This window comes from Marmota monax, unplaced genomic scaffold (assembly GCF_021218885.2).
Source record: "Marmota monax isolate L192 unplaced genomic scaffold, Marmota_monax_Labrador192_F-V1.1 WCK01_AAM20220418_F8-fsc00016, whole genome shotgun sequence".
NCBI classification, from domain to species: Eukaryota; Metazoa; Chordata; class Mammalia; order Rodentia; family Sciuridae; genus Marmota; species Marmota monax.
In genome coordinates this window covers 88,651-115,266 of record NW_026695209.1, presented here as the reverse complement: position 1 = coordinate 115,266, position 26,616 = coordinate 88,651, and the positions used below count along the sequence as shown (strand labels likewise).

General features: G+C 37.9%; 1 protein-coding gene across 1 annotated transcript in view; it reads right to left on the bottom strand.

The window, feature by feature from the left end:
- Positions 1–26,616, bottom strand: part of Grik1 (glutamate ionotropic receptor kainate type subunit 1) — a 139,806-nt gene that overhangs the window by 89,151 nt on the left and 24,039 nt on the right. The window contains exons 4-5 of the mRNA XM_046430577.2: positions 10,170–10,223; positions 8,307–8,480 (exon numbers count right to left, since the gene is read on the bottom strand). Of these exons, the coding sequence (XP_046286533.1) occupies positions 8,307–8,480; positions 10,170–10,223 (228 nt within the window). The remainder of the gene's footprint in view (positions 1–8,306; positions 8,481–10,169; positions 10,224–26,616) is intronic.

The window sequence follows — 26,616 nt, the reverse complement described above, 5'->3', positions numbered from 1 at the left end:
GTTCAAGAGCAAGTTTGGGAAGACCCTCTGAGGAATATCCATGTGAATTAGAATATGCTGGCTCAGGCCAGCAGGTATTTCCCTGACAGAGATTGAAAGTAGTCATTCTTCCTTGGAGCCGGGCATTTTCTTCCATTCCTCATGAAATTCTTCTCATTTGCAAAGTTTTATATGATGCTTACAGAATTTTATAAGATATACTGCTCTGTGGTTTTCTTTGGGGATAAAATATTAAAATACCTTCACATTTTACTGGAGGGGTTTCATTGCAACTTTAAATACATTATTAACTCATTTGAAATTCTCAAATCTCCAAAATAAGCAGTACAGATAGATAAAACTATTTATTATGTGAAAAAAAAATGACCTCTAGGCAGGATATTGATTTGTGGAGGGCCATAAGTATATAGTGAATAATTGTCAGAGTTAAACCTAGAATCCAATTTTTTTTTTTTTGCAATTAGTTGATTCATTCACCACTTGCTATGCATTGATTATGTCTTGATGGAGGTGAAAGAGAGAATAGAGATTAATATATATTTTGTCTTGTCAATCTTTGAAGCCTGATACCTCTATTTTGAATCCTTATTTTTCTGTGCATACTCAGTCCATTTGATTTTTATTCAGATACAGGATCTTGCTAAGTTGTTTAGGGCCTTGCTGAGTTCATGAGGGGGGCCTTGAACTTGCTCCTGCCTCTCCCTCCTGAGTCACTGGGATTAAAAGCATGCACCACTGCATACAACTCCTAGAACAGTTCTTGGTACATAAAAACAATTTAATAAATGTTCACTGAAGGCATTAATGTTACTTAATACTATCAGATAAAATAAGGTGCATAATCCCAAAATAATAAAATAAGGTGAATAATTCCAAAGTTTTAAGATTAATCATTTCATTCATACCTATATAACATGCAAATATCATATAGAGGTGGTGGCAATTACTAAAGCTTAAAAATGCTTTATAATTTCAATTCAAGATTGACATAATTCATTTTGTAGATGAGAAAACTGAGGCTCATAGAAAATAAGTGGAAAAGTCTACTCTGCTAATCAGTTGCATGGCAGACTTTAAATTCATGGCTACTTCATTCTAGCACCCATTGTTTTTCACCACTCTGCCATTTCAAATTGGGTTTATTGGGAGAAAGCAAGCTACTGACAGATTGAGATCTTGTAAAATGCAATCAAAAGCATTTATTGAGAACTTATTGTATTTCAAGTCCTGTCATGAGTCCTTTAAAAACACTAAATATTCACCATCACTTTTACTCCATTATAGAAAAGAAATGAAGAGGTTAAATGGTGGGAAACTAAACTAATGGTGGGAAAACCAATACTGAAGCCCCATAATTTGGTAACGGAGTGTATGCTCTTATTCATGAAAGTGTGTTACTTTTTAACCAAGTTACTTGTCCAATGATTTAATCATTACAGTAAAAGCACAATAATAGCTAATATTCATTGACATTTTTCTACATGCCAGGTACCATAAGCATTTTAAGTATGTTAGAACCTTTAATTGCTAAAAATCAAACTTTTGAAATGGGCATTGTTTCCATTTACAGACAGTGAAATTGAATCTTTGCTTCAAGTTATATAGCTAGTAAGAAAAGGAGTAAGAATTCCAACTCAGAATGCAAACTCAGATTTTAAAATTCACACTCATAGCTGCTGCACTGTGGCAATCCAGACTTTTTATCAGCAGAATACACTCTTTTACAAATTTGAATTTGCAAACTCTTCCCTTAGTATCCATGGGGCATTCCTTTCAGGGCCTTTCTTGGATAGCAAAAATCTGAAGATTCCCAAGTCCCGCACATAATGGTGCAGTATTGGCTTGTAACTTACACACATTCTCCTTATATATTTTGAATGATCTCTAGATTACTTATAACACTTAGTACAATGTAAATGCTATGTAAATAATTGTTATACTGTGTTGTTTAAAGAATAGTAAGTAAAATTCTCAGATGCTCACATACATATCTCTCCCTTTCTTTCTTTGTGTGTGTGTGTGTGTGTGTGTGTAAATTGATACAGCATGGTTCAGAGCCCCAGACACATACCATAATCACATTAGTGTACATTGTCTGGATGACCCAAGACCCCAGCAATACAGAAACTTTCTTATCAGATAAGGTTTTCCAAAGGCTTAAAAGTCATATCCCAGGAGCCAGTCAAGGGCTATCCTTTCTTTGGAACGTGCAGGCCTTGGGCACCCCCAAGCCTGCTGAGCTAATGCTTTACTGCAAATTGTAATAACCAAACATTGTGTATTCTTATTTCATGATACTGGTAGTGGTAAAAAGTTTTTCTTAGGAGCACTGAGCAATGTGATTTCACCCAGGCTTTTGATATATATCAAATGTGAGCATAAACACATTTGGAAGAAGAAAATTTTAAACCTAACCAATGTCTATTACATTACCTATTATCAAAAATGACTTGAGAGTTTCTGTTCAGTATGCAGCCCTCCAGCATTAAACAGAAAAGAGGAGGACATGCCACGGTGGTTTATTAGTGCTCTATAGTATAAATGTTCCCCCATCTAAAACACATTTTATGTCAAGGAGCAGCATGCTTTTAGAATTAATGGTTTTCTTTGGATTTGAAAAGCACTGATCAGATCTATAATTTTGAACCATTTTATTGTCCATACCAATCTGGAGGCAGCTTGAAAAGGAAAGTCAAATTTCATTCTAAATTAAGTTTATGGAGACTGAGGTATCTATGTGGGTGCTCTATGTCTATGTGAATGGCCTCCAATTACGACATTGGACACCAAAGTTTGAGTGAGTATCGCTGGTTAGTAGTATACCATGCACATTGTCAAACATCATTGCTGAGAACTGAATGCTTTCTAAGTGAGTTCACTAGGAAAAACCACATGGAAGCTCATGCCTGGCTTCTCTTGAACTCAATCATTTGTGACTTTTTCCTGTGCTGATTTTACTCTGTAACTTTTTATTGTATAAACTGTTATTGTGAGTAGAAGTTCTATGAATCTTTTGAGCAAACCATCAAACCAAGGATGGCTGTGGGGACTTCTAACACAAACCAATGAATGTCATCTCACCTTTGGGACAGGATTATATGGCCTTATAATGTCCCCATGCTTTAGTGCCTAGCTGGGATGTAATTGCTAGTGGGAAAAGCTGGAGGAGATCAGAATTCTAGAGAGAGATATTTTCTTTGGGGAGGAAATGGGCAAGAAGCTAGGTTTCCCATTTTCTGTCCCAATTTGGAAACATTTGAAAACCTGATATGAATGGACAAGGCAATTTTCTAGTAGAGAAGTGCTTCCAAATAACATCCTTTCTTTCTAATTTCCTGACCTGTCTCTTTGGCTTGGTGTTAATAAGTTCCTCTCTTAAAATCCAAATTATCTAACCCATGGTAGCTTTAACAGGAATTTCCCACTTAACACAGTTGGCTAGATTTCCTCTTTTCTGAGAATTGTCTCATTGAAGTGATGAGGATTTGGGTACTGGTGGAGGACTAGTACTTTTCAGGAACCCTGCTGTGGAGCACATGCCTGTGGAAGTGGATGCTGCTGAGGAAGCCAAAATGGCAGAGGAGGAGGCATTGCTCATCCTGAGCACCTGAACACCCAGGAGGTAGGGAAGAGTCATATAAGCAGGATTTGGAAATGGGTTTGAGAAGGTGGTGAAGAGATCAACATATATTCACAATCAAGAAATTCAGTAATTAGGACAGCAACTCCAGCAGGTTTAGTGAGGTTTGGCAAGAGAGATTGGCATAATTTAAATCTCAGTGAACATTTACTGACTTTTGAGAGAGACTAAGCAATAGGTGAAAGAGGACTATATGTGGAGGTGGAGAAAATAGCTGAGTAATTGCACAGGCATACAAGGTCATACAGGTCCCAGGTAAGGGTCCATCATGGGTTACTGGTACAACACAAGGGATGGGTCTCCTACAAGTAAATAGACTCTTTCTTGAAAAAGGCAGAATAGGATTCTGCCTTGTCATTTCAGAATGTCTTGTTCTTTTGTTGACTATTGGCAAAACAGCTAGTATTATAAAATAAATTCTATGTTCTAGAAGGTTTGTGTATGTTCTCTAATTTAAGTGGTGGAATGATACGATAAAGTATTATTATACAGATTTATAAGCCAACAGACAGACTCAGAGAGGCTAAATAACTTGCTCAGATCACCTAGTTGTATTCAGGAGATACAGCCAAGTCCTAAACCTAAGCTTTCCTCACCTGAAAGATCTTCATTTTTCTACTAATCCAGCTTCCTATTGTCTTTCATTACAGGAGTAGCAGTGGGGACTCAAGGTGTTTTTTCTGAAGGTATCTTCCCTGTGGACCACAATATGGGAAATGGTACATGGCAGAGATCAGGGTAAAGCTGCTGAATCAACTTCACCCTGTGAGTGCATTTGAGCAACTGAGAAGGCAGATGGCAAATCAGTGTTTTGTGGCTTCTGTGCAGAATTGAGTTATTCACGGCTTTGGTCCCCCATCAGAAGAGAATCCATGTAAGTGGAATGGGCCACTCCATTATGCTATCTATATCCAAAGCCAACAGGTAGGAACAAATTAAACATAGTGAAAGGAATGAAGTAGATTTAAAAAAGAAAAGTACACTAAACTTCCCAAATGTTAACACTTTAATTGATAAAACGTCCTTTTTAAATCTCAAGATGTTTTTTAATAGTGAGTTCTACTGTTTTCTAACTCTATTCACTCAGTAACAGTTTTCTTAATTAACTAATTTTAACTGTATTTTTAAAGTCAATATGTTTCTCTTTAATTAAATCTATTTTTAGGTCTAGAGTCAAGAGTTTTTGAACTTGGGTATGACTGACATCTCCATTTTCAGACTTGAATGTGTTTTGACATATGTGAGAATATTCTTTGAGATTTTTTTTTCAGTGTATGAATTTCTAAGACTTTTCAAATAAAAGACTTAAGGGAAAATAGGAAAGTCTTAGGATAGAAGTAAAAACATATGGGCTTTTCTAATATTATTTCCTAATTCCTATATTATATATTTATATAAACATCTCTAAATGTATGTGGCACCTGGAAAAGTATGACTATAAAAGGCTACCAGGATATTTACCTTGCATAATAATAGGAAAATAAGTAGGATTTTAGAGAATATAGTTCTCTTATTGTAATGGCAGTACTCACAATTACTTATGGTAATGACATTAAGGCTGGTTAGTTTATGAGAAGTTTTAAAAATAATCGTATTAATTTAAAGTAACCTCTATCTACGTTACTCATGCATATTTCTTTCTTTCTTCCTCCTCCTCCTCCTCCTCCTCTTCTTCTTCTTCTTCTTCTTCTGTACTGGGGATTGAACTCAGAGGCACTTGATCATGGAGCCACATGCCCAGCCCTATTTTGTATTTTATTTAGAGACAAGGTCTCACTGAGTTGCTTAGCACCTTGCTTTTTGCTGAGGCTGGCTTTGAACTTGGGATTCTCCTGCCTCAGCCTCCTGGGCCACTGGGATTACAGGCATGTGCCAACATGCCTGGCTATATTTCTTATTTTAGGGACTTTCTTTAGACTTTTGTAGAAATCTTTCAAAGTGTGAAATATGATATATCAAGAAATTTGTAATGTTTTGAACAACCATCAATAAAAAATAAAAAATAAATAAAAAATTAAAAAAAAAGAAATATTTCACAGGTACTTGACTATTTTTTATTAACATAGTATATCTCAATGGAAGGTTAATTCATATTCATTTAGTACAGTAATGCCTTTGTTAACTTTACATTTACTTTGTGATAGGCCTTTCTAGTGCTGGGGACAGAGTGGAGTACCAAAAGACAATGTATCTGTCCTCATGAAATTTATAGTCCTGTAGGGGAAGGCGTGGAACCAACAAACCAAAACATAGGGTATGAAGCCATAAGGGTTATGAAGAAAAGGCAAGGTGGACAGAACAACAGAGAAGAGCTACCACTAATATGCAGCTATGTTCATAAGTCTCCCTTGGCAAGGCAGCATTTGAGCAGCCTGGATAGTGGCGGGCTCTGGGCAGGGCGAGCAACAAGCACTTGACATGCAAGAATGGACGAGTGCAGGGTCTCATATGGAGACCTAATGAAACTGCAACCCAAGAGCTTGTCATCTTTAAGCTAGAAAAGAAAGAGTTTCAGTAGAGGCAACTGAAGATTTGTGAGCCTTGGGCCTGAACTTGGGGACATGGGGTGTGCCCTCTTGGCCCAGTTCCGTGATTGGTCCATTGAATGTCCCCAGATGTGTGCCTTTCATGCTCCATGACTCAGTTTCCATTTCTCTAATGTAGCCACATTCAGGAAAAACAGGAGAAGAAGGTACAGGGCAAGGCAGAGTCTTTGGATAGATAATGAGCAATACTCTGCGTCACATTGTCAGTTTCAAAGTTATATCTGCACAACTGTGGGTTCAGATTGTTAGTGGATGCTACATCCTATTACCTTCTTTTTTTTTTTTCTTTGACTGGTATTACTGTGATCTGGTATTGTTATTCTACCCATTTTGCAGCACTGTGGTGAACCACCTTCTTCTGGTCTAATAAGTCCCCGCTTTCCTTTTTATAGTTCCTAATATTAACAATAAGAACTCAGCCTTGAAACGCCTCTCTAGGTGGGATGACAGCAATAAAGTAGACACCTAAGTAGATTAGGGTGTCTCCTGTCCTTTGGGACTCAGCTCTGCTGTGCTTGCTGCCTGTAAGCTTGCCATTAACCCAGGCCCCTGGAAGCATCACCTTAGTGATTCCATATAAATTGCAAAGCCTGTCTCCCTCGTTCTCTGATCTTCCTCATCTCCACAGATGTGTATGAACTAGTCTGTCAGCTCAGTATAATTGAACACACAGCTACTTTTTTTGGGTAAATTAAGCCATACTTGTGATGAATATTTAATGTTTGGCATGAATCCATAATCTCTGTTAAAACAGCTTCAAACGATAACTCCTTAGTTATATATACCAAGCACAGGTAAAAATGATTGGAAAGCTCACCCTATGGTAGAAATCTTGTTGGAAGGCCTGGAGGTGGGTAGAGGATTTTGAATCATATTTGAATTCACTAGAATTACAAATCCAAGAGAAAGAACAGAAAAGCTGACAGTGCCTCTTTCTACTGTTTTCTCCCTCTCTGGTGTTACACTGATATTCTCTACTTATTCTTATTCAAAGCAAGGTTTTAAATCTCCTCAAGGCTCATTTGTACCAAAATGCTTCCCATCATTATCTCTCAGATCGCTGTGTGTTTTATGAGTTATTTCAGGTTTGAAAAACAGTCAGGAACTCTGAACATGGAATCATCCAGAACCACTAAATTCATTCATTTATTTCTTCTTTTCATTTGTTCCTCATAGGAAAAAAAAATCCCAAGTTTATTTCTCTGTGAGATGGTATCTTTTAGTTATCAGTAAATTGCATCTTAAAAGCAAGAGTGCTTCTCTCTATGATTGGGAACAGAGAATGAAATACTATGCCAATTTAAAATGCTATTACCTGCTCACATTCCCGATATCTTTCCCCTTAGATGCCACTGCTCCTACATGGAAAGTATTTTTTTTTTTAAATTTATTTTCTTCATCACCCAGGGAGCTTCGTTAGAGAAATGAAGTGAGGGTAGGTACATTTGACAACAAGAGACAAATGATGTTAGTGAGGGTCTCTCTTGATGAGGCAGTTTGCAGTTTTCCTGTTCAGTAGAGTACCTCTGACTTCTAAGGAGACAGGCTTGGCATCTGCTTCAAGAGCAACATATGGCTGGTGTTAAGCACTGTCAGTGTCTGCAGAGATGTGCCTATATGTATCCAGGGCAGGGAGAAAGTGAACGCACAGTCTGTATGCAAATCTGGCATTTTTCCACATCTGCTTCCACTTGCTGAGATGTGGCAGAAATAAGGAAGGCAAACTTCTTCTGCCTAACTTTTATAGGCAGGTTGTTCCTCCTCCCTCCCTCCCTCCCTCCCCCTTTCCCATGGCCACATTCCCAGGGGCAAATCTCTCTTCAAGTGCCCTTGATTTGGTTCCTGCTTTCTCTTCATTTGGTTGATGGCCGTGGCTACCCTTGTCAACTCTTTCTCTGAGGCCAGTAGAATTGAGAAGCTTTAAATAGCAGATTTTTTGATACTAGCCAGGCATAGCCTTTCAAAATACACAAAAAGCCTACTTCTTTTTCTCTCATACATGTGAAAACATACACTATAATATCATTTTCTCACAGTCTAAAAGGCATACAAGATTCTTAGCCTGGTCCCTTGAGGAATTCAAGCATTGTCTCAAATGATTTTATTTTAAAACTACTTACTGTCATCATTCCATCCAAAAGACCAGTCTCTGGCCTTGGGGGAGCCTGCAAGCGCTCCATGGACCACTTCTCGATGATGGATGACACATGAGGATTGTCAATGTTGAGCAACCGGAACCCAGTCATATTTACGCCACTGTACCTATAGAGCTCCAGATCTAAAGCAAATAAGTCCTGTGCAGTATTAAAAATGATAAAAATGAAATGAATTAACATCATCTTCTTCTTAAGTTATTGCCGAAGCAACAAATAGATTAAAACAAATTGGCAGCCATTATCACACATTTCTCATTGTTTCTCATGCTGCCTGAGAAACTCTAAGACAGTAAGCAGTTTTCATTTTTATTCATTTTTCTGCATTACCGTTAGCACTTAGATACAGCAAGAAGAGGAATTTGGCTGTCATTATAGGTATATCCTTGGGCATAGAATGTGACATTCTGCGAATCTTAGAATTATCTTCCTAAGATGTAGTGTTTGGGGATCTGGAAGGGGTCTTTGTGTCCATTTGGTTCAATGTGTTTATTTTATAAGTGAAGAGACTGAAGTTCTTTTTGGTGACATGACAAAGTTAAGAATGATCCACTGGTCAATTGTAGTATCACCTTTCTCCATCATTTGCTGTTTCAGGCTGCTCCAGGACTTCCCATGGAGGTGAAATTTGGAAATTACATATTTATTTGATAAGAAGATCACTCCTGGATGGAAGAAATACCTTATCTCTAGCTTGCTGAAGATCCCTCATATTCCATACAATGAGGACATAAAGAGTGCTACCGAATATGTGCTTAGAATAGAATCAAAGGGTTCTATATACTAGAGTACATGGGCATGTGGTCAGAAGAATATCTGTGACACTGGAACTCATTCCCTTTTGGACAATGCTTCATGGAAAGGATTTAACCCACCAGTGTTCTCATGAGAGATGAAGCTGGGTATAAACCAGAACTGTGTAAACTGACTCACATTTATAAAAGACTAACATGATCATTTCAAACTGTTTTCTTATATCCTGCACCCCACTTCTCCACCCCAGCCTCAGTAGCACCAATGATTTTACGACTATCCGAAAGCATTATTTTCATGAGATCCTTTGCACCCCTGGATACTCTCAGGGTTACTTGAATCAGCAAGTACTACTTCCATAAAGAGGATGAGTAGGAAAGTTCTTTGGTCTTTGTTCCAATTTTTTTTTTTTGATTCCCCTACTCAAATCATGTGATTGATTTCAGAAATTGATTGAATTAAAGTTATCACATCATTTTGTTATATTAAATGCTCTAAATCATTTTCTGAGAACTGATAATGTCTCAAAATTTAAGGCAACTCATTTCTTTTTTTTTAATTTCTAAAGTTTAGAGCCATAATTTTTCTTAATGATGCAAAATGTTCAACGTGCAGAGCATTTCCCAAATTCCTCTTCTTGATGGTTTTCCAAGTACTTGGCAGGTGACTCTGGTTTAAGCCTGCTGTCTCCTGGACACAGGCTGGGAAGCTACATCAGGTCAAAAAATGCCAAGACACACTTCAGTGCACTTTCTAATGTTTATGGAAATTGTAAATGATGCTTCTGTATGAACAGTTTGCACTTTGTTAGTTTCTATGTAGTGGAATTCATCCCTTTCCAAATGCACAATGAATTGATTCTAGTTAAAAGAGTGGTGGAGAGAATGCTAGGAAAGAAGAGAAGAAAAGAGATAAATAAACCTACTTTTCAACATTCCTGAATTTAGAAGATTCTTAGGAAAGTAAAGCAAATCTACTTGACAACATCCTGCCTTTGACACCAGAGGGATTGACTTTAAAGTACTGTGTGGAGGGCTTTCCTATCATGTAGAATATACTTCTACCAGATGTGCTTACCAGGGTTGTGAAAAAGTAGTGATAGTACTCGGTCATCATGCCCATGAACAAAATCTGCAAGAGAGAAATAGGGAAGGAATCAGAAACACAATTATAACGAGAAATAGATCATTAGTAAGGTGGCTGTAAAAGCTTGGGAACATAGAATTGGAAGGGGCTTTAGAACTCCACAGACCCCGCAGATCAGAAACCCAAGGCAAATTAGTGACTGGCGTGGAGCAAGGCCACTGACCTCCATCCCACGTACGTCCATTATACTAGCATAGAAGTAATAGATCTGGTGATGGGATTTAAAACTAGTTCCTGCTCAACAAATTTTATATTGGAATTGTCCAGAGTGGCACAGGGTTTTGTCTTTCCTATTGCCTAAGTTTCTGAGTAATTCTCTGCTTACAAATATAATTTATTGTCTTGGTGCTAGTATGACGTGTGCTTTGGAGTAGAACGCATCACATTCTGAAATGGTACTGCTGGCATGTAGATGTACCTAAATCAGGATGTGTAGAGGAGTCCACCTGTGAAAGCTCTCTTGACCCCTCTCCCATCTTGTCCCAGAAAATGAGATGGGAAGAGAGGATGTGTTTGCAGATTGGAGGATAAGAATTGTCCTGAAATCGTTTTCACACTGTCTCTAAATTCCGAACCTTAGTAGCCTACTTGGGATATTGATGGTTTCAGAAAATCTGTGAAAGTGCAGATTATTTTTTACTTGGAAAAGGAGAAAAAGGAAGTGACTAGAAAGCACAAGTGTACCAGTCTGATAGGCTGTGATCTTATTTTTGGACTCCTGGAAATAGTTGTTAATGTAGAAGGAAAAATTGAAAATGTTTTCCACATCTTTTAATTAAGGAGCAGGTTATCCAAAGGACTACATAGGCACTATATTTTAGACTTTCTAGAGGGATGAATGAAGAAGATATACTCATCAAGTTTCTATTACCAATTTTCCCACAACTCTGGTCAATTCTGGATATAAGTGAGAATCTGTTCTGGAAGCTTTGAAATTAGAAATTCTTAGGCTCCACCACTGAGACTTCCTGAACTGGAATTTTGGAGAGTGGAGCCTGTAGTGCTTGAGAATAACTGCTTTATAGTAAGCATGTACCTTTCCATTAAAGAACAAAGATTTTTGGAAATTTGATTGATGAGATGGATTGAAAAGGGCTTGAGAAAGGCAACACAAGTTATCAGAGTTCCTGGAAAATACCCAGAATGTTTAAACTAGAATGATTTTTCATGAAAGGGAATGAGGAATGAAGAAGATATTCAGTGACAGCATATAACATAGCATGAACACTAATCAGATACTTAACATCATCTCTGCTAACATGTGAACCTGAGGAGTATTTCATGAAATTGTAATGTCCCGAAGGTAAGACAAACGGTAGGAAACTCTTGCTGTGAATCAGAAGCCAACGACATGTAAGTCACTCCGATGGTGATAACAAGACCAGGCGCACAGAGGGATTTTTAAAAGGTGGACTTGCTTTAGGGCCATCAATAACATTTAGAGCCATGCATGGTGAGGTCTTGTTAGCTGGTCTCTTATATCATTCCAGCATAAAGAGCTGGCCTGCCAGGGTCAGTCAGGAATCCAATTTTTCTCTTTGGTCATTAGACAGTGTAATTGCAGCCAAGACCACCTTCTGAAAGGAATTTGGAGAAGTTTTATGTTGAGTGTAGAACTGGATGCTAAGGTTGAAATATTGTTTCTGGATTTAAAAATGAAATACAAGGGTACCTGGGTTTACTGCTTTCACTTGGGCAGAATTTTCTTTTTAAACTTCATTATAGAGGCTTTTGATCCCCTATTGAGGGCATAAGTACTTTTCTTTTTCTGTTTTTTTAAAGCAGTCATTTAACTCATTATTTTTATTATTGTTTTTATCATTCCTAGAGGCAAATACTCATTTGATATGCCACTAATTCAGCATTAGAAATGAGACGTGAAATTCAGTGAATAAGCAGCCTACAGGCCTGCTTTTATTGCAAAAAGAACCCTTGGGTCCTCTAGGTACACTTTTTATTTGCTGTATCAGAAAAATCCCTGTTGTCTTTCTGGGTAATTGCTGGGGTCAGTACTTGCTGGTTCTTCCCTTGAATTTCTAGAAATAGTAATTAGAGAACAAGTGCATGAACTTCATTGGCCACAACTTTGTGGACTATTTAGAACTAAATGAATGAAAACTTTCGAGAAAGAACCACAAGTATAGTGGCACAGAAAATGATGCTTTTAAAACAATTGTCCTCAATTGTTTGAGTGGTCTGTAGACTGTTTGGGACCAGCAGCCCATTCTTCTAATAGTAACATATTTTATAAATAAGAGCATTGCCTTCACATTATGATTTTCTCTTCGTGTGTTGGTATTTCAACTAAAAATCATTAAGGGATTAAGAAAATGTCACATCAGGATAAATGTCAGTTTTAAAAATAAAAGGTACAATCTTGATATGGAGAATTTCCTAATAGCTCTTTGTCAAAATGACTTTTTCTTCAGATGATTAGTTTTGAATTCTGATACTGTGTTTTTCTGCCGAACTGATGAGGAAGCATGTATACTTCACCAAGGTAGCGTTGTTACAAACTCGTTCTGGCACTCTTTTGATTATTTTTAGTGGCACAAAATATGCATGTCACATATACTACAACATAATAAATGTGGCTATCAATACAGTTCATATTGACAGCATAACCCATAAAAAGCTTCCATTAATATGTTCTAATAATGCTTGCTTACTAAATGAATCATTATTATTAAATATTTTTATATTACATTATTGAATTAGACTGATAAATAGTAAAAACCTAGCCCTTTTTAAAAATTTTTTATTGTTTGTTGTTCAAAACATTACATAGTTCTTGATATATCATATTTCACACTTTGATTCAAGTGGGTTATGAACTCCCATTTTTACCCCATATACAGACTGCAGAATCACATCAGTTACACATCCATTGATTTACATATTGCCATACTAGTGTCTGTTGTATTCTGCTGCCTTTCCTATCCTCTACTATCCCCCCTCCCCTCCCCTCCCCTCCCCTCTTCTCTCTCTAACCCCTCTACTGTCATTCATTTCTCCCCCTTGTATTATTTTTCCCTTTCCCCTCACTTCCTCGTGTATGTACTTTTGTATAACCCTGAGGGTCTCCTTCCATTTCCAGGCAATTTCCCTTCTCTCTCCCTTTCCCTCCCACCTCTCATCCCTGTTTAATGTTAATCTTCTTCTCATGCTCTTCATCCCTACTCTGTACTTAGTTACTCTCCTTATATCAAAGAAGACATTTGGCATTTGTTTTTTAGGGATTGGCTAGCTTCACTTAGCATAATCTGCTCTAATGCCATCCATTTCCCTGCAAATTCTATGATTTTGTCATTTTTTAATGCAGAGTAATACTCCATTGTGTATAAATGCCACATTTTTTTTATCCATTCGTCTATTGAAGGGCATCTAGGTTGGTTCCACAGTCTTGCTATTGTGAATTGTGCTGCTATGAACATCGATGTAGCAGTGTCCCTGTAGCATGCTCTTTTTAGGTCTTTAGGGAACAGACCGAGAAAGGGAATAGCTGGGTCAAATGGTGGTTCCATTCCCACCTTTCCAAGAAATCTCCATACTGCTTTCCAAATTGGCTGCACCAATTTGCAGTCCCACCAGCAATGTACAAGTGTACCCTTTTCCCCACATCCTCGCCAGCACTTGTTGTTGTTTGACTTCATAATGGCTGCCAATCTTACTGGAGTGAGATGGTATCTTAGGGTGGTTTTGATTTGCATTTCTCTGACTGCTAGAGATGGTGAGCATTTTTTCATGTACTTGTTGATTGATTGTATGTCCTCCTCTGAGAAGTGTCTGTTCAGGTCCTTGGCCCATTTGTTGATTGGGTTGTTTGTTCTCTTATTGTCTAATTTTTGGAGTTCTTTGTATACTCTGGATATTAGGGCTCTATCTGAAGTGTGAGGAGTAAAGATTTGTTCCCAGGATGTAGGCTCCCTATTTACCTCTCTTATTGTTTCTTTAGCTGAGAAAAAACTTTTTAGTTTGAGTAAGTCCCATTTGTTGATTCTAGTTATTAACTTTTGTGCTATGGGTGTCCTATTGAGGAATTTGGAGCCCGACCCCACCGTATGTAGATCGTAGCCAACTTTTTCTTCTATCAGACAGCGTGTCTCTGATTTGATATCAAGCTCCTTGATCCATTTTGAATTAACTTTTGTGCATGGCGAGAGAAAGGGATTCAGTTTCATTTTGTTGCATATGGATTTCCAGTTTTCCCAGCACCATTTGTTGAAGATGCTATCCTTCCTCCATTGCATGCTTTTAGCCCCTTTATCAAATATAAGATAGTTGTAGTTTTGTGGATTGGTTTCTGTGTCCTCTATTCTGTACCATTGGTCCACCCGCCTGTTTTGGTACCAGTACCATGCTGTTTTTGTTACTATTGCTCTGTAGTATAGTTTGAAGTCTGGTATCGCTATACCGCCTGATTCACACTTCCTGCTTAGCATTGTTTTTGCTATTCTGGGTCTTTTGTTTTTCCATATGAATTTCATGATTGCTTTCTCTATTTCTACAAGAAATGCCGTTGGGATTTTGATTGGCATTGCATTAAACCTATAGAGAACTTTTGGTAATATCGCCATTTTGATGATGTTAGTTCTGCCTATCCATGAACAGGGTATATTTTTCCATCTTCTAAGATCTTCTTCTATTTCTCTCTTTAGGGTTCTGTAGTTTTCATTGTATAAGTCTTTCACCTCTTTTGTTAGGTTGATTCCCAAGTATTTTATTTTTTTTTTGAGGATATTGTGAATGGAGTGGTTGTCCTCATTTCCATTTCAGAGGATTTGTCGCTGATATACAGGAATGCCTTTGATTTATGCGTGTTGATTTTATATCCTGCAACTTTGCTGAATTCATTTATTAGCTCTAATAGTTTCTTTGTAGACCCTTTTGGGTCTGCTAGGTATAGAATCATGTCACCTGCAAATAGTGATAATTTAAGTTCTTCTTTTCCTATTTTTATGCCTTTAATTTCTTTCGTCTGTCTAATTGCTCTGGCCAGTGTTTCGAGAACTATGTTGAACAGAAGTGGTGAGAGAGGGCATCCCTGTTTTGTTCCAGATTTTAGAGGGAATGCCTTCAATTTTTCTCCATTCAGAATGATGCTAGCCTGAGGCTTAGCATAGATTGCTTTTACAATATTGAGGTATGTTCCTGTTATCCCTAGTTTTTCTAGAGTTTTGAACATAAAGGGATGCTATACTTTGTTGAATGCTTTTTCCGCATCTATCGAGATGATCATATGGTTCTTATTTTTAAGTCTATTGATGTGGTGAATAACATTTATTGATTTCCTTATATTGAACCAGCCTTGCATCCCAGGGATGAATCCTACTTGATCATGGTGCACAATTTTTTTGATAAGTTTTTGTATCCGATTCGCCAGAATTTTATTGAGGATTTTGGCATCTAGGTTCATTAGAGATATTGGTCTGTAGTTTTCTTTCTTTGAAGTGTCTTTGTCTGGTTTAGGTATCAGGGTGATGTTGGCCTCGTAGAATGAATTTGGAAGTTCTCCCTCTTTTTCTATTTCCTGAAGTAGCTTGAAAAGTATTTGTATTAGTTCCTCTTTAAAGGTTTTGTAAAACTCTGCTGTATACCCATCCGGTCCTGGGCTTTTCTTAGTTGGTAGTCTTTTGATAAAACCTAGCCCTTTTGATAACATTAAGCATCAAGGATGGGGTGGTATTGAGTATCTACTATTGATTCTAGAAGATACCCAGTGTGCACATCATTGGTATTGTTTGTCACTTTTCCAACTCAAGGGCACAAGACAGGATTGTATTTCCTGGATCCTTGTGCTTATGTGTTCTGGTCCTAGCCTATAAGGTGGGAAAGGTATTGCTATTTGCTACCTCATGGTCCCTGGCATCTGAATGGCAGGGTTATTAGGACCAGAACAACGTGTTCTTTCAAATAGGTACATTTTTTTCTGTTAAATAAATGCCATGAGTCATGTAAGTGATTTTGTTTATAACTCTTGTTTGCTAGAAAGGTTAGGGTCCAAATTATGGGTCTTCATTAGCAACTATTCAGGAATAATATTGTGGGTTAATATCTTCCAGCTCTATTTTTTTACTCAGCTTTCCCTTTGGTGCCAATGCTTTACTCATCTCACAAATACTTATCACTGTTTTTTGGCATATGTCTTCCTAGGGTGCTCCAATTCTTTATCCTATACTATTGGGATTTTATACTATTCTCTACTATAAGTAAATAATCAAGGTTGGAACAAGTTGAAAAAAAAATTTTTTTCCTATAAAAAGAAGTGAACTGTGTAGCTGGGTTGGGTTAGTGTAACAACAACAACAACAACAACAACAAAAGGCTTCCAATCCAATAGTTCTCCCTTCCACTCCAGTGATCACCATTCATAATTCATCATACTCTATATTATTATGGAATCAATTTAAGATCTCAAAAGAAACCAATACCAAAAGATGAGAAGTCCTCTGCATTATGACATTCCATTCTACCTACGTAGCATAACCCTTAAACTAACAAGGGAAGGGTAACCTGTGCCTACTTTAAGGTTTTCTCTGTTTTATGCTAGTGAGCCGGGACATGTCACAGGAATTTATTTATTTCAGTGGCAAGACAATAATTATTGCTTTTTTAAAAATTTGTAGTTTGAATGGATCTGCAGGAGTCAAAATTAAAACTCAAGGTTACTTGGTCCTTGAAAAGGCAATCTAATGACTCTATTGATATCAGTATACCTGGAACACACTTAGTGATTACTAACAATGGTGATCTCACACTGGTACCACTGCTTACTGAAGTTTTTGCAACCCTAATGAACCCTGTTTCTTAGCAGTATTGGCCCTCCTTGGTCTAGCCCTGAACCCTCATGACCTTGTTCTCAGGAGCATTGACCCTCCTTGGTCTAGCCCTGAACCCTCATGACCTTGTTCACAGGAGCATTGACCCTCCTTGGTCTAGCCCTGAACTCTCATGACCTCGTTCATGGGAGCATTGGCCCTCCTTGGTCTAGCCCTGTTCCTGAGAAAGACATCTCTTGGATTTTGATAGATGGTTATCAAACACAGCCTGAGCAACACAAAGGTCATATTTTAGTTTGTTTCACAATTCCTCACTGAAGTTTAGGTAAAGATGAACAGGATGGAGTTTATACAGTCTAAATGGTGACTACAGGTCATCCTATGAGACAGCCAGAAAGTTAGTTGGAATAGTCTTTCAATAACATCCGAGTCTCGTAAGAAGCCTGTACCATATTTCAAGTTGATCATTTCCCAGAAGGCAATGCAATGCTTTGGAGTCACGAACAAAAATTATCATGAAAAAAATTATTCTCCACAGATTCCCAGTATTCATCATCAAGGGCAAACCACATGTCAGAAATAATTGGCATTGTGCTGCTATCATAGTAGCAAAAACTTAAAATGGAACCTGGAGTTTCCCTAGGCAATTTAGGGTACTCTTGTGATATTTATAGGGTTTTTATTACTGCTTCTTTCCACTGAAAAATAGGTGTCTTGAAAGTTTCTATTGACTAAACTGAAGTATATGGTTCCTTTTATAGCCTTCTCAATATGAGGATAAATTCTAGCCCATCAGACATGGTTTCTAGTCAATAATTTCAGGTGAAAAACTTCCAAATGTGTAACATGCAATGTAGCTAAAATAATGGTTTTACCTCAAAATAGAGATAAGTTCTTTCAGCATAAGAAACTTCAGGAAACCAGTTGAATAATATAAAATCTCAGAGCAGCACTTTTAAGATGAAATTTTGAGCTTTTTATCATTTGATCACTGTGATACTTCCTTCAGCTGCACCCTCACTGTCCTCTAAATAGGATGCTCCTTTAGCCACACAAAGTTTAAGGTTGATCATCAGTAAAATCAAGCCAGGTATAAATCTTTATTGTTGTTTAACACTTATTCCACATTGAATGAACTTACGTCTCCAAAGGAACAGGCGATTGAATAGAAAATGCATTGGACCTCAGAAAACCCTGAGATATAGAAAAATATTCATTTCCTTATGAAGTATACTGAGCAGAGGTTTCCTGAAGATGTCCATACCCTAATTTCAGTACATCTTAATATTACTTTAAGTGGCAAAGGAGAATTTGTGTTTGTGAGTGAATGATGGATTCTGAGATGGGGAGATTGCCCTGAATTTTCTGACAGTGGTCCAATGTGATCACAAGGGTCCTATAAGATGGAAGCTGATGGATCAGAATTGAGAGAATGTGGCGAGCAAATGGAAGTAGAGGGAAAGTGGCCATGGGGTGTGGCATCCAAACCAAGAAGTAAGCACAGCCTCAGGAAACTCAGCAAGGCAAGGTACTGGACACCATCCAACTCCAGGGAGCCTCCAGAAGGAGAGCAGCCCACAGACATCTTCATTTTAGGTTTCTGACCTCCAGAACTATAAGAGAATAAGCCTATTTTGTTTTAGGCCACTAAATTTGTGAACATTTCTTTTCAGTAGCAGTTGAAAACCAGAACACCTCATTTTCACATCTGTCCATGATTATGGTACATGAAGATGCACAACTTTGCCATATTAACATCTAATGTATGCATCAGGAGGAAAAATAACTTCTTTTTGTTTGAGGTTAGCAAATTTCTAATTTCCTCTGCCTACTCTTTCACATATATATATTAACTGCACATGTGTACAAAGGTATAAACTAACTACAAAATGAGTCTAGGGTTTTCTCTTCCATTTGAAGACAGCATTCTATCACAAGCCACCCATGTTTTCTACTGCCTCCCTGTTAAACCACCAAACAGCACAGGGTATTCCAACAGAGCTGATGAATGGAATCACTGTCCTGTTTGGGAGTCTCCCAGTCTTAACTTCTTCATAAGCTTCTCTCTCCAGAGGTATGGTCAGAGGAGAGAGGAAGCTGATACTAATCGATATTAATAAATGGAGAGGAAACCCACAGAGTTATTTTAGCTTCAGAAGATGATCCCACTAGAGGAGGCAGATTGCACCATCCAGGTGCGTAACAGATGAGGTGCTATTTAAGGAGTGCAGACTGTTGAGAACAGAGCAGGAAAAAGATTTCCTGTGCAGAATGAAATAGGTAATCTGGCAATAGGAGAGAGTGGAGTTTTTGGAGGATTACAAGAACCAAAGAAATAAGCACTCTACAACATCCAGCAGAAGTTGGTGGACAGGTGATGGATAAAGAAGGACACAGGGAAAATTTTAGCAGCAAAGTATTGAACAAAGTTCCAAAACCTGGAACATCAGTAGTGAATATGTTGCATGTAGTCTAATCTTTTCTCAATAAGCTTCTTTCATAATGGCAGCAATAAAAAAATATACCTCAAATTTACTGGAAGGTAATTCTTCTAAGAAGGGAGAGGGGCACTGCCATTAAAATGGTGGTCTTGCTGGTTTACCTTCATATCTACAGTCCAGTAAAATACTCATGAGTCTGAAACTTGATTTTTTCTTGAACTTAAACTTTGCTTTCTGGGTGACCTACTTTGTTAATGTTCTGAAATCTATGAGGCTTAGAAAATAACTATTTATATCAATGTTTCTCTGTGTATGAGAGTCAATAAGGAACTTTAAAAAATTACCAATATCTGTGTCCGATCTCTAAATATTCTGAGTTATGGGCAGCTTATGGGTGTTTGTTGAGAGTGTAACTAGAACAACTGGAGTTGGATATGACTATCAAACCAAGTGAGCTTGATATGCTTTCCATTTTCTTTGGAGAAATCCTTGGGTGCAGATAGCTGTAAACAGCTATGAACGGTTCTCCTTGTACTGTGAGGTCTCTTACTCTCTGTCCTCCTTTTGTAGGAATTCAGACCTACATTGATTTCTGTTAAGACACCTCTTTAAATGTTAGGATTAATTTGATCTGGCTTCTCTTGTGATTTTGAATTCCTTTAATGATATTTGGGAAGAATTTTAATCTCCTTAATGGGTTCATCTTAAAAAAAGATAGTTAGGGGCTGGGAATGTAGCTTAGTGGTTTTAAAGTGCTTGGTTAGCATGCACAAGGTCCTGGGTTTGACCCCAAGCACTGCATACACACACACACACACACACACACACACACACACACACACCAGTTTGTAAAAATGTATAACAGATTTTCTTCTTTAGGTAAAACTATATAATAGACTAGATTAGTGGCTATTTTGTGTACTATGTGTAATTATGGTGGTGGTACAAGGTAATGAGGGCTTTGCATGGAAAATTAAACAGTGTGTCATTTATTCTTTTTCTTGTTAGTCTGTTCTTATTAACTATACATGGCAGTGGAATGTATTTTGAGATATTATACCTATATGGAGTATAACTTCCCATTCTTCTGGTTGTACCTGATACAGAATTACATTAGTTGTGTATTCATATATGCACATAGGAAAGTAATGTCCAATTCATTCTACTATCTTTCCTATTCCCATTCCCTTTCTATTCCCTTCATTCTCCTTTGTCTAATCAAAAGTACTTCTATTCTTCCCTACCCAGTAAGGGGTCCTTTTATTGTGAGTTAGCATCCACATATCAGAGAGAACATTCAGACTTTGGTATTGCTGGTGGGACTGCAAACTGGTGCAACCACTTTGGAAAGCAATAAGGAGATTGCTCAGAAAACTTGGAGTGGAACTACCATTTGACCCAGTTATGCCACTCCTGGATTTATACCCCAAACGCTTAAAAACAGCCTACTACAGTTATGTGGCTACACTGATATTTATAGTAGCTCAATTCACAATAGCTAAACTATGAAACCAGCCTCAGAAATTTCAAACATAGGGAGGATAAATTCAGATATTTTACTTAGAATGAGCAGTTTTCCACACATGGAAGCTGGGTGGGGAAGGGAGAAGGAGGGGACTTGTGGCAGCAAGATAAATTGACTGTGGTGAAAGGAAGATGGTAGGACTTGGAGATACAAGGATTGAGTATGAAGTATATTTGGAGGATAGAAGCTCCAACATTGGGTAACTAATAAATGGGAAAAGTAAGAGAGAGCCAAGTGGGTTTCCTGGCTTTTGGCTTAAGTAATTGGATGATCTTTCCAGTTGCCATAAAAGAGGAAAGTGGAGGAGAAACTGGTCAATTGTGGATAGGTGAAGAAGATCCAAGCCTGGTATGGAGATTTAACTTTAGCCAGAATGACTGTCATTAGACATGAAGATTTGGCATATGAGGCTGAGAAGAGGTGTGGGAACCACTGTTGTGACAGTGATAGAGGGGCTGCATTGGTGCAGAGCTAGGATCAGGAACACTGGCCCAGTCTGGTAGCTTTGCTGGACACGTCACCCTCAGCATGAGGATTAGCCTATTACACGTGCAATGTTTGTGCATCAGAACTGGGCTGGGTGCTGCATACACAGTGTCACATTTTCCATTTTTCAAAATGATGTGAGGTGTGTACCATCTCATTGGTTCCACTCCAAGTTTTCTGAGGCATCTCCCTACTGCTTTCCAAAGTGGTTGCACCAGTTTGCAGTCCCACCAGCAATACCAAAGTCTGAATGTTCTCTCTGATATGTGGATGCTAACTCACAATAAGAGGACCCCTTATTGGGTAGGGAAATAACGAACTGCTTGGTCTTCTACTTAAGGATGACCTCATCCAAAACTGAAGTTTTTTATGGCATCATATTCTCCTTTTACCTCAACCAAGTCTTGGGCACGTAGAAAACACCCAAAAAGTTCAGTTGAATAAATGGTGGAATTTACATGCTGCAGGATAACCCTAATGACAGACAGCATTTGACTAACAGTCAAAGGGCCAACTGAGGAGGAAGGATCCTTTTGGTAAAGTCTTATGTTTATGAAAATTGAAGAAGCAGATGTGGTTAACCTAGGAAAATGATATTTTACCGTCTTTCATCTGGAGGATTCTTTAGAAGTCTGATAGATGCTATGGACTCTTTAAAAATGGCGTTCTCAGGGGGTGTGCAGACTTCCACAATTTTAAATCAAGCTGGAGTTCACTGTCAATACTACAGGCACATGATGGGCCCAATATACACAACTCCAAATGCTTTTCATGATTCTTTCTGTACAATTATACTTCTATTGTCAGGATAAATTTTGATTATCTTCTATTAAAGCTAAGTTTTGATGAGACAGGAATTAAACATTAGAGCATTTCTGAGGCATAATATATACATGTGTTTTTTATTGCTTCCCAATTCAAATTGAGACATATTTTAGTCCTTTCTAAATTTGCTTTTTGGAGATTTTTGAGAATCCTCAAATGGGTGTTAAGTACACTAAGAATATGGACAAATTGCACACATTTTCAGTAAATTGTTGGTTGTCTAATACATAATTCTTATACATGTTTAAATAACACATTCATATATATGAGCAGCTCCTTGTAACTTTAACTATATGCTCATGGACTGTAAATAGATTTTAATATCAACCTAAGAGAAACATAATTAGGATGAGAATGTGCTGCCAAAATAATTGTATAATATACTACAAATTTTCATCTAGTTAGTACAAATTGAGATCCATCATTATTACATTGTCAGGATTTATACAAAGTAATGAACTTATCAATTAGCTCACTCAAAGACTATCAAAGGAGTTGAAGAACTTTAAAAAAGAATGTGCTGCTTAATTAATTTCCTATTTCATTGACAGCCTACTAAGTACAAGGCAATATGCAAACTCTTTATGTCTACATACTAGTAAAAGGATTCCTGATTATGTGAATGCATGGAGGTTCAGAGATGAAGGGATTCTTACCAAGGCTTGAATTCAATAATTCTATCTATAGAAGAGGAAGCTGAGTTGGAGAGGAATCAACAGACCTGCTTGAAGAAGCATATTTACAGAATGGGAGCATCCTGTGTGCTAAGAGTGTCTAGCCCTGCCATTGAGTCTATGACTTGGAGTCTCATTTTTCTCATCTGTGATGTGGGATATTTCAAGAGGATAAAATGAAATCATTTCAGTTAAATACATAGCATATTCTGACATACAGTAAGTATGAAATAAATGGCAGTTATTTTATTCTATTAGTGAAAGAGCAGAATTTGCAACTGCATCTCTCAACTTGCAGTCTGAGATTCTGCTCACACTCCCTTAATATTTTTGAAAGTCACTCCATAATTGCAGGACAGTTTGTAGTCATAGGATAGCTGTAGTCTTGTTACATTCATTTGCAGAGTTTCTCTCTCTCTGCCTTAAGGGGGAAGAGATTTAGGATTTTGTTATTTTCACCATTTTCTCTCTATTACCTTCAGTTGATGCTCAGCAAATAAGCTGAATGAAGAATAAATTCTCTACTGTGTCCCCACCACAATCCCTACTCAGCCATTGGACTTTTGACATAAACAGCATTTCTTCAGGCCTTATATACAACCAGAAACAGTTGAGTGATTGAGAATAAAATGAAATGACTACACACAAGGAGTACAAAGCTTAAATGAAATGTGTTCTAGATTCCGTTACTATGAGAACCACTTGGCATGTTATTGCACCTAACAGTAGCAGAACAAGATATTTTCTTTTCCTATTAAATTATGAATCAGACATAACGTACCTATGTTTACATTTGAATATATGACCAATGTAACTCCACATCATATTCAACCACATGAATGGGATTCTAATTAGAATAAGTTATACTCCATGCATGTATATGTCAAAATATACTCCACTGTCATGTATAACTAAAAAGAACAATTTTTAAAAGTTCTGAGATGCATTTAAAAATCCCATCCCTGATATATATTGGCTGTGATCTTGGGCAAGTTATAAGATCTTTCTGAGCTTTGTGGGTTTCTTGTGTAGAGGGTTTCCCCATAATAATTAAATGAGTAATGCATAACCTGTTTAGCATAGAGTCTGCCATACTATACATATTGGTGAAAGTAGCCCTTATGTATTTGGCATACTTTACGTGTTTATCATCAGAACTGATGGATTTAAACATTCGATTTAGTGGACATAGCTTTGCAACCTCTTAGCATAGTGTGACTGTGTTTCACTTGATAAGGTTTCCATCCCGAGAGATGAAGACTGATGTTTTTTTCTGTCTTGTGGAAACATGGAATGAAACTTATCTAATTACCTCTGTTTGTCCTCATCACAGCCAGTGGGCACAACATATATAAGGAAAGAATCAATGCACACAATTATTTGATTAATCAGCATTACATCGTACTTCCTAGCTGAAGGAAGCCAACCATTAAAAACTACATTTTCTCCCTGGCCCTGTATTTATGTTAATTGAAAGAGAACAAATGGAAAGAAAAAAAAAGCAAAATGTAAAATGTGGGTAGGAGAAAATGCAATATAATTTTACAAAATGTTTTCATACGAAATGTTTTATGGTAACTAATGATTCGTTTCTGCTTAATGCTGTTTGTCACAAATGTTGTGGGGGAAAAGAACCTCCTCAGGTACATTTGTTCTTGTAAATGATGAATCAGGTTTCCTGAGTTGGAAACTGTGTCCATGTTCACCCACTGGCCACCTTCCAGCTCAGGAAATTGGTGGAGGCCCCAAGCAGCCTCCTGCTGGACAGAACACCATGGTGGCCCCTAGCTCTGCACCAGAGAACTATTAGCATGCCACTGTGCCCAAAATAGTTACTTGTTTGCTCAATACTACTCTAGGACTTAAAAGCAACTATGTGGTTTTCCAAAGAGCCCAATTTATTTTTAGGTTTGGAGTCATAAGCTCAAATGCATTAGAGTTTCTTGATACTCTAGAATTTTAGGGGTGGATGAAGCCTGTCTTTAGGGGAAACTGAGGTGCTTGGCAGAGTTGAGGAATGGTGTGGAGGGAAGGCAGGAGATTTTGGAAATGACTTATTGAAAGCCTCCAGGACAGTTCTTGGCTCATTTCATTTATTCATTCAACAGAGTTACACTGAACAGTCATTATGTGCCACATACTGCAATAGGTGCTGGAACTTGGGGTGGAGCGAGGACAAAGAAGGCTCTGTCCTCTTGGAGCTTACTGTCTAGTAAGGACTAAGGACAACATGTCTTAATTAATTATATATTTTTATTGTACGTACAGAGCAGACTCAGCAAAGTGTAGGGATATAGGGAATGCAAAAATCCTTTTATCATTTAAGAAATATTCATAAAGATTTAGATAAGGCCAACTTTGAGGTAGAATGAATATCCTAGTCTTTGGCAACCGTAAGTGCAGAAGCTGTGATGTGTTAAAAGGAGGGTATATGACAAGATGAAGCAGGACACCCCTGAGGTGGAGCACAGGAAGCTGGAGGCTGGCCAGAAGGCTAGAGAGTGGTGGGATCAGGTCTTGAGGTGTTCTGTGTTATGAGCATGCTCAGTAGATAGGAGATAAAATTATTATGATTTCTGAGCTTCAAGTCGTAGTTGCCAAAGAGAAAACAACATCAGCTATGTCAATGGTTATTGCATTGGTTCAATGAGACGGTTGCTTGGCACTCAACCCCAAGCTAGACATGAGTTCTGAGTTTCCTGTGTAGAACCTTCCTATTTTTCCTCCATTCTTTAAGCTCATCTCCAATCAGCCAGTGGATTTGGACTCACTGCAAAAGAGTGTATATATAATGAGCAGTGAAGTGTCCATAGGAGGAAAGTGGGGCCTGGGGAAATTAGAAGTGAGGCGTTTTCATGTGGACGCTGGTTCAGGATAGCTCAGGACCCTGCTTGGAGGTGATGAGGGAAGAAGAAGGAAAGAGGAGACCAGGTGACCTGCTGCTACGATGGCATGCCATCATAGTGTAAGATGCCAGGTTGTGTACCCTCTGACTCCAGAAATTTACATGACATACAAAAGCTCTGCTCCTCTGTCGCCTAATCAAGTCTTGACATTTGAATTTCGAATGAATTTTGGGGAAATAACTTTTCAGATTCTCATCATATAGTACTTGTTCAATATGAATAGAAATAATTGCTTTGCCAGAGTGATCAGCATGCGCAAGAATAACTATAGACTTTTCTCTATTTTTTTTTTTTACTTTTAGATAAATGTCAAATATCTTCTCTGAAGTGCATTTAATCTATTATTTTTTTTTCCTTAAGGATCATTAAAAAGTGGAAAAATGTGATGAAGGTGCAGGGAGTGCAGGGCAGCGATGGGAGACACACAGGAGGAGAAAGCCAAGTTGAGCCTGCAAAGAAAATGCTCTCAGCACTGAGAGCGCAAGGACAATAGAAGCTATTAATACCAACCTCTCCTAAAGGATGCCTCATATAAAGTTGGTGGTCCCCCCGCCCCAGATATTTCTGGCAGCTTATCTCAGAATGGTTGTCCATTCTGATCAAGAGCCCTTTGTGTCGAAGAGAACGTACAGGCTCTGAGATCAGGCTGCCTGGAGACGGTACGGCAGCCCGGCTCCTCAGAGAGTGATCTTGGATGAACCACTGTATTCATCAGTTTTTTTTTTGTTGTTGTTGCAGTGAC